Source organism: Nuphar pumila, unplaced genomic scaffold, assembly GCF_984573655.1.
Source record: "Nuphar pumila unplaced genomic scaffold, dmNupPumi1.hap1.1 HAP1_SCAFFOLD_973, whole genome shotgun sequence".
Classification (NCBI taxonomy): Eukaryota; Viridiplantae; Streptophyta; class Magnoliopsida; order Nymphaeales; family Nymphaeaceae; genus Nuphar; species Nuphar pumila.
Window position 1 is genome coordinate 1 of NW_028323551.1, and position 16,367 is coordinate 16,367.

Here is a 16,367-nt window from a genome sequence, read left to right on the forward strand (position 1 = left end):
GTACCACCCCATGGCACTCCGATGGTTTCTTGTCAACACGCAATATAGGCAGCCCGTCAATTATACACAATGCTCTCTTGACGAGGCATCCGACCGCCTGTACTATATCGCCGAAACCCTGCAGAGTGCGATGACCATCATTGATGCTGGTTAGCTTCCGCTTCCTGTTGTGGGTCAGCCATGGCATAACCTGTACCCCTTGGCTTGCTTGCAGTCTGCATGCCCGCATTGCCTACCACCAACTGCTGATTCCAATTGACCATTGGCAACAGAGTCTACCTCTTGACTCACTCACCCTACTGCGTGCGTGGTCACCCTTCAAGCGGACGTTTGCCAGATAGTGTCATTGCAGGTCCAGATCCCTGGTAATGCATGCTTTTCTGGGACAGAACTGTGGGGATGAACCCCATTTTGGCGCAGCACTGCCTTCTAGTGAGCTGCATCTTTGCGAGGATGCCGTTGCATTAAACCGCACGTGATAGTTGGATCATTTGGAGCCGTTGACCAAGCAATGGTGCCATGACAGGTCGCAAATCACTTTGGACACAATACACTGGTTTCTTCCCGGGATGGGCTGGGGAATTCCCATGTAGTTCTTTGCCAACGTCCATGTGGCTGCGGTAGTGTTGAAAAGATACATCATCATCATGGGCAGGGATGACATGGGAAAGTCTGGGGCTAGTCAGGTCTTGACCTCACATGCCCAGGGGCATTATTCTACAATCAGATAAATGGATTTCTGTTGCTCTTTGCATGGTGCGCATAGCCAGATCGGCAAACTTGGCGACCATGATTTGGAAACCTACCGATGCTTTTGAGTGCTGAGTTCGCACATGTGCACCAACAAGAACATTCAAGCATCGCGTTGTGAACTGCAGATGGGCAAGGCCAAGTGCTATTAGGAAGGTGTGAAGGGGACTTGCGCCTTGGCAGCAATGCTGGTCAAGAAGGGGATGCCTGGTCAGCTGTCAATGCAGCACTATTGGACGATCTCAACACCCCCATGGCAGTAGCATGCCTGTCAGAGCCTCTGAAAGCCATGAACGACCTCATGTTCACCAGGGCTGGTAAGAAGGTGCGCGCGTGCCATGTATTACGTGCACATCCGGTGTCTATGGGTTGGGCGCTTCACTACAGGGCAGCACTTGACTGACTCCTCACACACGCGTGATCCATCATTGGACGGTGCCACAAACAAGTTCTCAAATGTATGCGGATATGTAAGCTGGACCCTTTTGAAAGCTGGGTGCTGAAGAAATCTGCCGAAAACACTCTCATGAAAGCTGGGGCCCTTGTGCGTGGATATTTCATCAATAGGTCGTGCGTTTGGCAAGGAATAATCGGGGCGATGTCGTGCAGTTTGCTGACACGTGTTTCTCTGTATTGCAGGCCAAAGACCGCATTCATAAGCTGGCTGATTTCACTGCGCTTGTGTGCAATACCATGCGCTTGCTGGGCATCGATGTTACCCGTTCCGATGAGCTTTTGTGCGAGCTACGCGCAACGGCTTTGGTACGGGCTGGACTGACCGAGGAGGACATCGTGGCTGCTATTGCCAGTCGTGCGGAAGCTCGAGCAGCAAAGGACTTTGAGCGCGCTGATGCTCTTCGCGTGCAGTATGCAAGCCAGGGGATTGGCTTTCAAGACAGTCCCGCTGGCACCACGTGGCGCCCACTGGTGCCCACTGATTGACTGATTGATAGCTTTGGGACCATGTGCAAAGGATTGCCACGTAATATGCGGAGCATATTGAGTGTATCAGCAGGATTTGTGCGTTTGAGTCATCATACCGTATGAGTCATTCATGTGCGAGCATGCGGATTTGGGTGACGCTGAGCTGAGGCACAGCCTGTGCTTGTTGAGCACGAGTCTGAGTAGCATGAGCAATTCAGATTTGTCACGCACTTTTATCTAGCGATGCGCTACTGGCACATTGATGTATGGTTAGCACACCCGCCGGCGCTGTGGTCTATCAGTTTGTGGGTGGCAGGAGGGACGGTCTGAGTTCTACTGCCTTTGTTCTTCAGGCGAAGCAGAACAATTACCAGAGGGAAGGAGTGGCTATAAAAGTGAAGGCAGTAGTCATTTGGGTTTGGGTTCTGGATTCGGGGGATGATCGAGTCTAGGAATGATCTTGACCAACCTGCCTCAGCGCAGATGTCCGGACCGATTCTATCGCATGTTGCGAGATTAATCGCGCATGGGAGAACGGTCCCCTTTGTATTTCCAATCCCTAGATCTGAACGTTCAAGAGGTTGCAGCTCGACTTCAAAATGGAACACGCAGTTACAGTGCTGGCGATGAATTTGGCCACCTGGGCGGCAAACGCATCATCGTCATTTCAATTAACAGCCATCAGCACCAATTGTACTTAAGTGAAAGATGCATCCCTCCATTTAGGCGCGAGATCAGCTAGTGATCAGCTGTGGCTCAGCGCTTCGCCAGAAAGGGAAGTAACCCCCTTCGACCCCCTTTCTAATTAAATAATTATTCATTTTGGGGGTTATTCTTCCGGAGCAAATTATTTATTTTTCCAGGAAAACAAGGGTCCCACCCCTGCCTTATTTATTGCATCGGCAAAATGGGGGTCCAACCCCTTATGGCACAAACCTCATGTTCAAGCACCCTCCTTCACCGCACACATGGAGCAATGGTTGGCATTTGCAAAAGCGACATCATAGCCAAGTACACTGTTCTAGCCACCTCAATTGAAGTGCGCACACATGCTACAAGCTTCCTAACATTAACGGGGAAGGCCGCTGGCCTTGAACATGCCCCACATTTGGGGAAAGAGACGGTCGTCTGCCAACATTTAGTCCTTCTCGGACCAAGCACGCAAGGCAGCATTCATGTGCTTGTTTTTTAAAGCTATTTCTAGCGTCACTGTGGATGAAACTCATGCCAGAGAATGAGCGTTGTCAATTCCGCCATGACACTGAACGATGATGATGCGCAAGAGCTTCGCCACTCGGGGTGCAGCCAGCACAAACGCTGCATCGTCAACAACGGTGCCCCAAAACTCTTGCCAAGTGGCAAGCCGTAAGACCACCAAAGTGCGCGTGCCCCCTTCGGTCAACTTCTCGGTCTTACGTTGGGGGATGATGGGCCAGGCAGCAACCCTGGCAACCATGGCAGCGATCTCCACCAGCAGCGCCGCGTCCACCCCGTTATCGTCCTAGTGCAGTGGCGGCAAAAGCGGAGGCACCTGAACTCGGTCGCCGCTCCTTTTCACGATCTTCATAGACTCGTCGTACTTCTCGATCAAGGCCACCAAGGCATTGTGAAGAGCTACCGTGTTGACCTGCTCTGCTTTGGCTGCGATCGTCTTGCGCATGTCAAGCTGGTCCAGCTCCCAATAGTTAGGCTGCAAGAACTCGAGGTGAGCCAGATATGAGTTGTTCGGAAAGCGCTCTGACAAGGCTGCGATGGCCGAGGTTGCCAAACCGTGCATCTCCTCCGCAACAGCATCTTGCAAATCCTGTACCTCGGCATGGCGGAGTGGCACTCGAGCAGGACGGCCGCGACGGCCAGTGGCAAGGTGGTGATGCAGCATGAAGTCGTTCGCATGGGGAGTACCCACTGCGTAAGGAATAAACATCACATCACCGCCCACCTCATCCAAGTCGGCGGCTGGCAACCTTGATCATCAGCAGAGCGCTCTGGGAGCCGTTGACGACACGAAGAGCTGCTGGCGTCAAAGAAGGCTGTTCCTCGTCTGTGTCGGGATCTGTGGACAAGCAGACCTGGCGCAATTGACAGACAGCCAGCTTGTGCAAGCGCGGAATATCAGCAGGCCCGCTGTTTGCACCCTGCAAGCCCTTGATAAAGTTGTTCAAGATGCTGAGAATGTCCACAAGGCACAGCGCCCGCAAAATGATCCGCGCATCCATCAGCCGATCAAAGATGCCAAGGCTTTTTGCCTCGCCGTCACCCTCACCTCTGTTTATGTATGCCGCAGCAAGTGCAGACCACTGTTTCAAAGAGGCTGTGATGACCCTCAAAGCTGACAACCACCGCGTGCTTGATGGCCGCAGGACTGCGATCGTCTTCACATCGCCCATGGCTTGGTACTCACGAAGAGCCTCCAGGCGCTTCGGCGATCCCCGCATGTCGGAGGCAATGTCGCACATGAGTTGCATCACAGCGACGATGGCGGGATGAGCGTTTAAATCCTGCGCACCTAGATTCACGCGGTGACCTGGACACCAGTAAGGCATGGCGTACGGCGCGTGGTCACGAACAAGCCGTGGCAGCAAGCCATTGTTGCAGCCTTGAATGACTGAAGCACCGTCCCCACCAGCTGCCACAAGCTTGAAGGCAAGTTGTTCTTCACTAAGGCCAGCGACATGATGGTCCGTTCCGTCATGGGGAGCTTTCGAGCTTGGGTCGCCGCATAAGACGCACATCAAGGCCTGCAGCAAGGCGGGGGCAGTGGCAATGGCACCTGGCAACTGGTGCATCTTGAGGACGTGGCACACACGTGAGGTGACGCCTGCGACGCTTTCCAACGTGCAGATGCAGATGCTGCTGATCTCTTGATGACTGACGTTGGAGCTCTCATCGATGGAAAGGGAGAGGACAGGTGAAGTGGCGATGATTTTGCGCAGCTCCTGCATGCAAGCGGTTGAAGTCAAAGCATGCTTTGAGTGCCAAGTTCACAGACGGCAACGCAAAGGCATTGTCAAGCTTAAGGTCGCTGGGTGTGTCCCGGCATTAGCCCGTGCATGCCCTCAGCGCGGCTCTAGTAAAAAGAAAAGCAATACGTCAGCCCAAAAGAGGCGGCGTTGACAACGGGCGACTCAGCCAGAGCTGACTCGCGCCTAATTGTGCGGCTTCAGTACAACTGACAAACTTCCAGTCCATGCAACAAAGCTCACGTAAGTAAGAATCCTACCTGCACGATGACAAGGTTGGCAATCTCCGCAAAGCGCCATGCGAAGTCGTCATTGCAGTAAAGGCTGTCGGCGGGCAAGGCGCCAAGAGCAATTGCGGTCTGCGTCGCGCCTTCGTACTCCAGTATCGGTCGGCCGCGCTTGAGCAACCCTAAGCATGTGAAGCAGCACCGTACGGCAGAGTCGTCTTTTGGAAACAAAGCCTTCAGACCGTGAAGGATGAACTGCACCTCATTGACGGCCAAGCGTACGCCGAGCGAGTCAACGCTGCCGCCGAGGAGGTCTCGGACCGTTGAAGCCTTGGTAGCAGCACTTGCAAGGCAGTCGTTGATTTGCTGCAGATGTTCAGGAGAGGGGTACGCTAGGGACATTTCTGGATCTTGGGCTGCCAGCGTGAAGACCAACACAGCGCGGTTTGCGTTCAAGCCTCGCCCGCGATGTGCGCCTGAGTTGTTGCATGGCCTAAAGCTGTTGAATCGAATAAGCTCCCCGAGCGCAAGGCCACGCGCTCAGCATCCTGCAAGTCGTTCTGAGTAGCAAGAGCGTCGTTGAGTTGTGCCTCCAACTGCTGCACGCGGCTTTCGAGGGCCCCCATGAGTGCAAGATGCCTAAGCCAGCGCTGGTCACGGGCATACAGTGCGACACTTGCGACGTGGCCCTTGCTCGTGCTATGCGCATCCAGCCCCTTCAAGTCCGGGATCAGCGTGCGGGTGCGCAAGGATGGATTGTACTTGAGGCATAGCACGCATGTCCCGACCGTAGAAGACACAATGTGCAGCCATCGGTGCTGCAGAACAATGCGCTTGTGGTTTAGTGTTGAGCAACTGCCTGAAACGAATTTCGAGCTTGGAACGTGAAAGACCACGCGTGGCAATGCATAGTGCCCACGAGATACCAATCATTGTAACCTCATACGCTTGCTACGTTGTCTTTCGTCATACACTTCGTGCATGTGAAGAAGGCACTGCGAAAAGCGATCATTCAAATCAAGTTTAAACTTGGGACGAACACTAGGATGCGACCGCGCTTGTTTCCAACGCGTATCAAAGCCATCGAAAAGCACCGTACCTTTGTAACCCATTGATGTGATGAGATTTACAGACAACTTACCCGAGGTACACACGTACCGAGTACATATTCATAGGAGACTGATAGGGATCAGTCTCACAGCCTAGATCAGTATCCAGGATGACGTGACTGGACACTGGATTAGTAATTAGGACTGGATAGCTCCGGTATGCATACACGTGATAAGCATGCTAAATTCCCACTGAGGGAAGAAGTACTCAGTCGTACTTCAACACTCCCCGTTCCGAGGTGGGTCTAGCTCTGGAGACCAAGGCTCCCCGGATGGGGATCACTTCAATGTCTCAAGCACCAAAAATGTGACCTCGTACATCTCGACACAGATTTCGGAGGGTGGATGATCATGCGGGCTCTCCTTCCTAAACACGGGAGAAACGAGCACAAACAGGGCGCCCTGTACTCGATTCGAGGGACTCATGACACGCACTCCCCGTACTATCCAACTTCAGGGGACTCATTTATTGAGGAAACACAGAATGCTCCCCGTACTCGATTCGGGGGACTCATGACACGCACTCCCCGTACTGGTCAGCTTCAGGGGGTCGAATTATTAACGCAAACACATCAGGGACACGACACACACAAGGCAATGCAACTAGCACGACACGAGCCGGCTAGACAACAGAAACGCAAGAGTCTGTCCAGTCCAAACATGGACTTCAAGGCAGGTTCAGTCGTCGCAGGCCCATGCCCGCAACACATGCATCTAGTCGCTCCTGCGCCAACGGCTTTGTAAGCTGGTCGGCCCAGTTAAGGGCGGTATCAACATAGCCGTAGATCAGTTGCCCTCGCGCGGCGCGCTCCTGTACGAAGTGGTGTAGCACATCGATGTGCTTGCTGCGGGCGGAGACCATCGGATTCTTAATCAGAGACAACGCTGCCTGGTTATCCCCCCGGAGCTGGACAGGACCCGTCAGCTCGTAGTCCAGAGTCGGGAGCAGCTTCCGCAGGAACAACGCCTCTCTCCCTCCAGCGCCTGCGGCCATATACTCCGCCTCCGCGGTGCTCAGGGCCACCGTCGGCTGCAGCCTGGACTGCCATGAGATGGCAGCCCCGTGAAGGAGGAACACGTACCCCGTGGTCGACCTCCTGGTGATAGCATCGCCTGCATAGTCAGAGTCCGTATACCCCAGGAGCCCCCCGGTAGCATGCCTGGAATACACCAGACCCATGTCCTTGGTACCCATCAGGTACCGGAAGACCCGGACCGCTGCATTCCAATGGCGCGGCAAGGGGGCGCGGAGATGACGAGCCAGCGAATTCACAGCATGAGCAATGTCCGGCCTAGTCCCGTTGGCCAAGTGCATGAGTGAACCCACCATTGCCGGATACAATTGTACCTGCTGGTGGGGAAGAATAGCGTTTTCGTCCGCTTCCGTGGTGGACACTTTGCAGACCGCTGGGGTGCTGATGGGTTGACGCTTAGCGAAGCCATACTTGCGGAGCATCTTCTCGACGTACGGCTTCTGATGGATGGCCAGGGTCCCCTGCGCCCGGTTCCTCACGATGTTGATGCCAAGAAAATCCTTGGGCTCTCCCAAGACCTTGATGTCAAAGATGCTCTGCAGCATGTCGATGACCTCCTGCACGTGCTTAGCGGACCGCCCTGCAATCAAGCAGTCGTCCACGTAGATGAGAGCAAGCACCTTGCCCTCTGCGTCGAGTTTGACAAAGAGAGCAGGATCTGAATCGGCAGGCGTGAAGCCCTTGGCAGTGAGCTCAAGCGCTGATACCACGCGCGAGTTGCCTGCTTCAGGCCATATAAGGTCTTGTGGAGACGACATACCTGCCCCACTGGGCAGGGGAAGCCTGGGACCGGCTTCATATACATCGTCTGCCCGGGGGGAAGCTCACCGTACAGGAAGGCTGTCTTGACGTCAACCTGCTGTATCTCCAGGTCGTGATAGTTGGCGAGGGACAGGAATGCCCGCACAGTAGTGTGGCTGGCCACCGGGGCGAACAGCTCATCATAGTCCACGCCTGGGCGCTGCGAGAATCCCTGCGCCACAAGTCGCGCCTTGAGGCGTACCTGCGAGTCCCCGGGACCCGGCCGTTTGACGTCGTACACCCACTTGCTGCCGACTGTGTGTGCACCAGCAGGCGCCCTAGTGTACGAGAAACACTGATGGTCCCAAAGAGACTTGTTCTCCTCCTGCATCGCCGCCCACCAGTTCTCCCGGTAGGGGTTCTCCGGACTCAAAGCAGCCTCCATGGAGTGCGGAATCAGGTCCTCAGGCTTGACACCATTAGGCAGCTGGGACAGGTCGAGCATGTTGCGCCCATGGGAGAGCACCGTAGGGAAGGCAGAGAAGTCGATCCCTTTGGGGCGACTCGGGCTCGACTGAGCAGCGTACGCGTACACGGTTGGCTGCTCAGTGGAGAACCGTACCACACGCCGGACAGGCTTCACAGCCGAGGGAGGGCTCTGCTCGGACGACAGTCCAGAGCGAGCAGCGAATGACGAAGGATTATAGAAAGCAGGAGGAGCACGCGTGCGGGGATGTGCAGCCCGGCTATCAGGGTGCGACTGGGGCAGGGCAGCAACGGGGGCAGAGAGCAGCACCTCAGGAACCGCATCGTCAGGGTCAGGAATGGCATACTCGTCAGCAGGAGGCATGGAGGCAGCAGGGCCCGGGTCATCCGGAACAGGAAGGGGGCCATCGGCCTCGTCCCCTCCCTCGACCTGCTCCGGAGGCACGGAACTGCCACTGTCCGCCATGGCAGACCCTCCAGCTGACACGTAGTCTGCAGGCGCAAGCGTGGGGAATGGGGACTCCACGAACACGGGCGGTACCTGGGCGGTATCGGCCAGAGCCGTCGGGGACACGAGCGGGAAAGTAGTGCCGTCAGGCGGAGTACCATCAGGCGAGGAATCCGCATCACCCGAGGGGGCAGGAAGGCCTTGATCAGCCTGCCCCTCTTCCACACCCGAGGCTCGCACGCCAGTCGGGGTCGAGGGGTCAGGAACACTATCCTGGACACGAAAGTCACATGTGGTCAGTATCCTCCCATCAACCAGTGCGTAAACGTTCCTGGAATTCAAGATACCTGCCGTTCCGAGGTATATGCCCGCCGTGCTCCTCGGGGCAAGCTTGGTACGCTTGCTGGCAGGCACGTGCACGCGGATGTCGCACCCCCATGGGTGAAACTGAGAGATAGAAGGTGCAACGCCCGTGAACGCATGGTAAGGCACACGCTGCGTGGGAGAATAGAGCATGCAGTTTCGTATGTGATTAGCGTGCAGGATGGCGTATCCCCAGAGGGTGGTTGGCAGCCCAGCCGCACTCAGCATGGTGCGAGCGCGCTCCATTAGGGTGCGGTTCAGCCGCTCAGCCTTACCATTCTGCTCCGGCGTATAGCCCGCGGTCTCCTCATGCCAGATGCCCAACTTCTCAAATGCTTCCTTCAAGTCCGCATTCACATACTCGCGGCCCTGGTCAGTGCGTATGCGCTTAACTGATTGTCCCCCCTGTGTGGCCATTTCTCGGACCATGCTAGGAAGTGCGGTGATCACCTGGTCTTTCGAATGCAGCAAGCGAACAAGTGAGAACCCTGAGAACTCTTCTAAGAGAGTCAGGACATAGCGCTCCTTAGCTACCATGGGAAAGTTGAGCAGAACCATCAAATCTGAGTGCACCCTAAAGTTGACATGGGGTGCCTGCCCGTCCTGTTCAGGGTGAGAAGAGCGATGCATCTTGCCATCAAGACAGGGGTTGCACGATTCAGTGTCACGCGCGTGGAGGAACTCCACAGGAGTCACCGGGCAATCACCCAGCAGACGCTTGCGTTGCATGTCCGCGAGCGTGCCCATGCCAGTGTGCCCCAGTTTCCGGTGCCAGCGCATGGCTAGAGACTCTTTGACAGCAACAGAAGCAGTGCGCATGCGTGGGACATCCAGGAGGTACATGTTATCGCAGACCGTGGCTGTGGCGACGAGTTTCCCCCCATGAGCGATCTCGAAGACGGAGGAATGCGGGTCAATTCCAAGAGAATGGCCAGTCGCCGTGAGCGCATGGACAGAGAGCAAGTTTGACACGAGCGAGGGCACATACAAGACATCACGTAAGTGCAGCAGCCCATGAGTGGTTTCGAGCCGCACTCGCCCCATGCCTAGGGCGTGCTCACTTGTCCCGTTCCCAAAGTTGACAGGGGTCGGTTTAGGAAACCTGACATAATTTGCCAGAATGTGCCGCTCGCGAGTCATACTGTCTGCGGCCCCACTATCCAGTACCCATTCACACTGTGCGTGCACGCGGGAGGAGGAATACATGCCTTGGTGTGGCTTAGGGTAGCCAAGCGCGAAGGTACCAGGCTGCGGGTATTTCTCCTGGAGCTTCATAACGCAGAAGGGCGTGATATGACCAGCATGGCCACAAAAGTGACATTTCCGCTCCTCAGAAGCGGATGCTGAGCCTTCTGGTGTGCGGTCCCGTGGGGTGCGCCTGGGTGACGCACTGCGACTGCGACGGTCAGTACTGCGACCTCTGCGTTCAGCTGCCAGCGCTCTAGCGGGACGCTCCAATGGGGGCAGGTCGCTCTCCAGAGCGTACAGAGCAAGACGCAGCGTGTCAGGGGTGTAAGTATGGGCATTTAGACGGAGATGGGGACGGCCTGCGTCAAAGCGCACACTGAGACCCCTAATCAGCTGGTTGACTACCGTGGCCACTGGGACCCCAGCAGCAATGGAGGTCAGCTGCTCATTCAGCTCCAGCGCCCTGTCGACGTACGCATCTGCACTTTCGTCGGCACCCTGGCGGATTGCAAACAGCTGCTCCTGTATTTGTATCTGCTGCGGGCGAAGGTAATTCTGGTGACGTGCCTCCAGTAACGTCCACATAGCAAAGGCGGATGCAGCGCCTTCAATCACACGCGCTGCGGCGTCATCAACATTCATTTCTATGTAAGCTCGTGCGATTTCGTCACCTTCAAGTACAGCTGGATCAGCATTCTCGCCAGGCGCTCCTCGGAGATGGCGACGAAGGTTCTTCGTTGTTGCAAAAGCGAGCATTTTCTTACTCCACCTTGGCCAATTGCGCGAGGTGAGTAGGAAGCCAGGTCAATGCCTGGACAGAGCTCCGCTGCGGTCATCCATACTAGGCACTATTGCAGCGGGTCAGCGAAGCGTCATAACTCAAACGAGTACCAAATACCACGCAACGCAACGGAGGCGTGCGGACCCATAACCTGATGAGATTTACAGACAACTTACCCGAGGTACACACGTACCGAGTACATATTCATAGGAGACTAATAGGGATCAGTCTCACAGCCTAGATCAGTATCCAGGATGACGTGACTGGACACTGGATTAGTAATTAGGACTGGATAGCTCCGGTATGCATACACGTGATAAGCATGCTAAATTCCCACTGAGGGAAGAAGTACTCAGTCGTACTTCAACATGATGCCGGTACTTCTTTGTTTGGCTGGCACGCAACTTGGCTGCACAGGTTGAAACGTCCTTGCCAGGGTTGGTCGCAGCTCCAGGGGTCAATGTAGGCTCGGCGACAGTTGAGGGCACAGGTTCCGCCCCCTCTGGTACTGAAGGGCTTGCGTAATCTACGACTTCGGCAGCACCTTCCCGTGCAACGACAGGCTCAGGACGGTCATCTCGAGGTCTTTTCGGACGACCAGGACCGCGAGCAGGGACGTGTGGAATGACATGGCCAAGGGCAGGCGCCCCATGATCGCCTCGGCTAAAGAAGTCCTTATTAAAAGAACATTGCAGTTTAGGTTTCGGTTTGGTTTCCAAAGGGGTAGGATCGGGATTCGGCATGGAAAGGGATCAGCTGCGAAAGTCACGTGCACTGGCACGGCTGGACGGCACGTAGCAACACTTGTCCTATGGCACCTAGACGCAGTTGCAGTGTGGCTGTCTCGCCTGAATGATGAACGCCGCCTTCTTTGCGCTGGCGTATCTCCTTTGACTGAAAGTGTGACTTCTGCCAGTGGAATAGTATCGACGCGTGACAATAAGACTTCGAGCATCTCGTTTCGGGCGTGTGACACGGTGACCGTGTCACACGCCCGAAAAACAGCCCGACGGGCTGTTAGGGCTGTTTTGTTAATCCCCAGGGACATATTTTAAGGTTAGTTTGAGTTGAGTTAATTAAAGCCTTTTTAATTAAAGCCCGGTGTTAGTTTCTGTGTTTTTTCCTGTTTTGCCAGCCCTGTCGCTTGTAACAAGGTTAGTTTGAGTTGAGTTAATTAAAGCCTTTTTTGCTTAAATTAAAACCGCGTTTTTTCGGAAATTTAAAGGTTTTCTAACCGTTTAACGCTCCATGCTCGCATATTTTTTAATGCTTTTTTAATTGTTAATTTAACGATGCAATACAACAATAAACTGCATTAAATAAGGATAATAGGAGCTCTTCACATCATTCTTGAGCAAGTTATGCAAGGGCGCTGCTTTACCATGTGTTACAAGCGACAGGGCCGGCAAATCTAGGAAAGGCTACCGAAAGACGAACAAAAGAAAAGAAAAAGGAAGACAAAGCACACAGCGACACAAACAAACAACGAAGCAAGTCAGACCTCAACTGGGCCCTCTGCCGGCTCATCACATCCTGGCTGGAAGTTGTACCATGTACATGTGATGGCACAACACTCGTAACAATCACAGAAAATGTCATTGCGGCATGCAACGCTCAAGCGCTTTCAACACCAACAATCATATTGTCCATCACCACTTCTACCCCCTCACAACCCATCCAACCAGTTGAAATCATTATCCCCATCGTCAATGTCATCTAATTGCCCCACAACACCGTCATCAATGTCCTCTTCATCCTCAGATGTTGGGAGAGCAAGCAGAGCCTCCTCCTCGGCATCCATCTGCTCCACCTCCTCTAGAATGCTCTGGTACTGCATTGTGTCGTTGAGTACGTTCACCCCAAGGCTCTCGACCATGCTTTCATCTCCAAACATGTGCATGTTCACTTTCACATACACAAGCCTGGGCCAGGCGCCCTTTTCTTACAAGCGACAGGGCTGGCAAAACAGGAAAAAAAACACAGAAACTAACACTGAAAAACAACGACACAAACAAGACAAAACGCACATGAAAACCAGCAACCTAAGCCACGCCAAGATCTTCCTGCGGTAGGCCAGGCGCCCTACTTTGACTGCGAGCACGACCCTACTGCTTGCACGTTAGGACGAGCGACCCTTACCCCTTCCAGAGGTAGAAGCGCCTGAATGCCCCTGTTGAGTGACCGAATCCGCAACCTGATCAGTGCGGCTGCGTCCCGTGGGACGACATCGCCAGACGGAGCGTTCGTCATGGCGCTGTCCCCGATTTTCCCCAACGCTACAGCCTCGTTAAGCGTTTAAACAGCAGCTTATCTAAAGTTAACGAAGGTCACAGGCAGGGTTTATCAAAGGTTAATGCAGTAGGGCGTTAACACTCAAACGAATTTTAACGCTACTTAAAATCGGCTTAAACAATTAATAAAAGCGTTTAATAAACCTTTAATTTTAATATAACAGCCCGCTGCGTGTCACGCCGCGTGTCACGTTGCGTGAACAGCCCCCCCGAAAAGGCGCAAAATCAGTGGTGCGACCAGGGGTTGGAACATACTCATGATCAGCCCTGCTGCTGAGTATGTTCCAACGATTTCACGCGCTCACATCGAGAAAATATAAAGCTTTAGCAGTAGAACTACTGGTTACAGTAAAAAAAAAACTGATTGAGCGACAGCAAAATCTTCGCACGTGCCTGGGATGGATATTTCGACGGATAGTCTCCGAAGGATGATACCATTCTGTGAGAAATGCGCAAGGAAAGTCACTACTCTTTCGACCCCACGTGACCAATTTGGATTGCCGTTCTTGAAAGACACTGGTTGTGGTCAGAGTTGCTAGAACGTAAGCGCAGAAAATGACGTCACTGTCTGTGACACAGGCACGTTCTTCACACCTGCCTGGCACATTCTTCGCACCTGCCTGGGTCAGATAGCTCGAATTCGAGATAGATCCTGTGCCATGGCCTGTGGAAGGTGTGCAGAATGTCGCACGCACCTTCCTCGTATATAAGCAACATCTCTCTACCAGCGCAAATACTGTCTAAGTAACATAGTTGCACGGCGATATGATGGATGATTACGGTGCCTACCAGCCATCTACCTCAAGGGCAGGTTCGGACACCCTCATGTTGAGACAGCGCAAGTTGTTGAAGGTGCGTCGCAGCCAAATCCGCTTGCTCGCAAGTTGTATTCATACATGCAATTTGATCAAATTCACACATGGCATCAATGAGAGAAAAACACCTTTTCGTTGATCACAGCTGACGCGAAAGACTTATACTTGTGTCATACGTATAAGACTTGTATAAATGTGTTCTCTAGCCTAGACTCTAGGCTAGAGAACGAAGTTGTTTTTAGTTAGTCTGCAATTATCTCGAGACAGTGATCCCATGACTCATCCATGATGCGTCTGCTTGCCTTCTGGCAGCCCTTGCGAGCGGAGCTCGCAAGGCTTGCCTTCGGGCTGATCATCTTTCGAGGTACTACTTGGCTCGTCCACCCACCCGCGAGCCTTCTTTGTTTGTTTGAGTATGCGGGGCCACAACGTACCACCTCGAGGTCGTGAAGGAAGCTGGGCTGTTTTAACAAATGTACATGAAAGTGTCGAAAGTGCCTTGACGTCTGCAGGATTTTGCGAGTCATGTCACGCACGATCCCACGGAGGTGTTTGAGGCGATTTGGAGCAAGCTTACCTTGAATGCCAGCCGAAGCGAATGCGAGAGGCTATTGGGGAAGCTGGAGGAGGCAATCAGACCATTTGATACTGTCCTTTGGCAGCCGCTCTTCAGATTGGAGCTCACGCACTCTTGCGAGGGGACAGGCTGTGGACTTGCGCACTGCAGCCTTTGCAAAGAGAATCCGTCTCGTCTATGTACACAGGCGCTGTCTCCTCGTAACCTTGTGGGTACGGAACTGAAGGCCCAGTGCGGTGCCCGTGTGGAGGCACATATCAAGCCACTGAACGAGCATCAAACGCATGCGCTGCCACGCTGCTATCTCCAGGTGCGTCGTCTGCTGTCCAACAATTTGAGTGAGAGGGGTTTCTCAAAAGGTGTGATCGCATGCCGCGGGATGGAAATGACCCTGAATATCAAGTATGACCTACAAGGAGCCTAGGGCCTTGGTATGCGCAGAGACAGCTAAGCTCCATGGAGATTTCTAGAACTTTTGTCTCAGATTCCGTACAGCATGTTATACAAGCAATCGCATCATGTTTGCTCGCACATGGACATTTGCACAATTGAGCACTGGCTGCAAGTACACACAACCCTGGTTTAATCTTGCCTTCCGGGCGACGCAAGGCACGATGACTGCACACAAAGGGGCTACATGCTGCATTTCATGCGTTCTGGGGGCTGTATTTTAGGGAGTTTTGTGCCACAGTCGCCATGGGACACTTCTAGCAATATGTGCAGGTCTGCGTCATCGAGAAGAGCAACTGCAACGACGCAGCATGGGGCAACCTGCAAGATGTTGCCCTGCTCACGCACAGAAAGCCTTCCAATGGCGAAGTCCACCGCCTGCTCTGCGTCACCATGAAGAGCAGCGACTCCCCGACAGCACACATGCACCCCGACAACTTTGTCTACTTCCCAAGTTCTGATGGCAAAGTCATAAGCGCAAACAGCCTGGCCTCGATGGTCAACATCCTACCCGACCTTGTCCTGACGGCGTCCGGCGAGTCTGTCGTAAAGTCCAAGCTGCCTGACCTCGCTCTCGCTATCCGAGCTGTTGACATGAAGCTGCAGCCCCTCGATCACATCATTCAGCCGGTGTTCTCGAACTTCTTCCGCGTGACCACCGACCGCACCAAAGGCAACTTGAAGGAACCCATCCCGTCCGTTACATCGGACGTACGCAACCCCCCTCATTGCTAGTGTCACGCCCGTCCTCAATCAGTGTCCCGCAGCAGGCAGCTGTATGATCACAGTTGAGTCTTCCTCGTCCAATGTCCTGGGCCAATGGCCCTGATACGGACTGCTTCTCAGGCTTTGCACTGGTTGCCCTGGCTACAAGGTTGCCCACGTGCCTAACAACAGCACGCACAGTTACTGCTTGCCCCACAGTAGCCGAGCATCGCCGTGACACACTATGGTGGCGCCTGTCATCCATTTTGTGCGGTCTCGATTGTGTGGACTCCATGCTTGCGATGCGAGTCAAGTTTGCTTGAGCAGGTGTTGAAGATAGAGGGCATAGGCAAAGAAACCAGGAAGAAGCTGCTTGATCTCACCAAACACATGGGTGATGACTATGCTGATGTCAAGCTCGTAGGGGACCTTCGTGACCTCATCCAGAGGGTCAGCAGCAAAGAGGCTGAGAAGAGCAAGCTCCTGTCGGTGTTCGGCATGAACAAGGTGCGTCTCAT

General features: G+C 54.0%; 1 protein-coding gene and 1 pseudogene across 1 annotated transcript; one reads left to right on the plus strand and one right to left on the minus strand.

Annotated features, from left to right (window-relative positions):
• Positions 1 to 10: 10 nt before the first annotated feature.
• LOC149809619 (cysteine--tRNA ligase, chloroplastic/mitochondrial pseudogene) lies at positions 11 to 1,692 on the plus strand (annotated as a pseudogene).
• Positions 1,693 to 3,614: 1,922 nt separating this feature from the next.
• LOC149809620 (uncharacterized) lies at positions 3,615 to 5,263 on the minus strand. The gene is made up of 2 exons (XM_089994739.1): positions 4,895 to 5,263; positions 3,615 to 4,610 (listed from the first exon to the last, which is right to left on the minus strand). The coding sequence occupies exons 1-2, from the start codon at positions 5,261 to 5,263 to the stop codon at positions 3,615 to 3,617; spliced, it is 1,365 nt and encodes a 454-aa protein (XP_089850865.1).
• Between the last annotated feature and the right edge of the window lie 11,104 nt (positions 5,264 to 16,367).

What these genes read in the sequence shown, in the direction of transcription:
- LOC149809620 (XM_089994739.1), bottom strand. Translation starts at nt 5,263, where the DNA reads ATGTCCCTAGCGTACCCCTCTCCTGAACATCTGCAGCAAATCAACGAC. An exon ending in CCAACCTTGTCATCGTGCAG is followed by an intron (nt 4,611 to 4,894) that starts GTAGGATTCTTA and finishes GCTTGCATGCAG; the next exon opens with GAGCTGCGCAAAATCATCGC.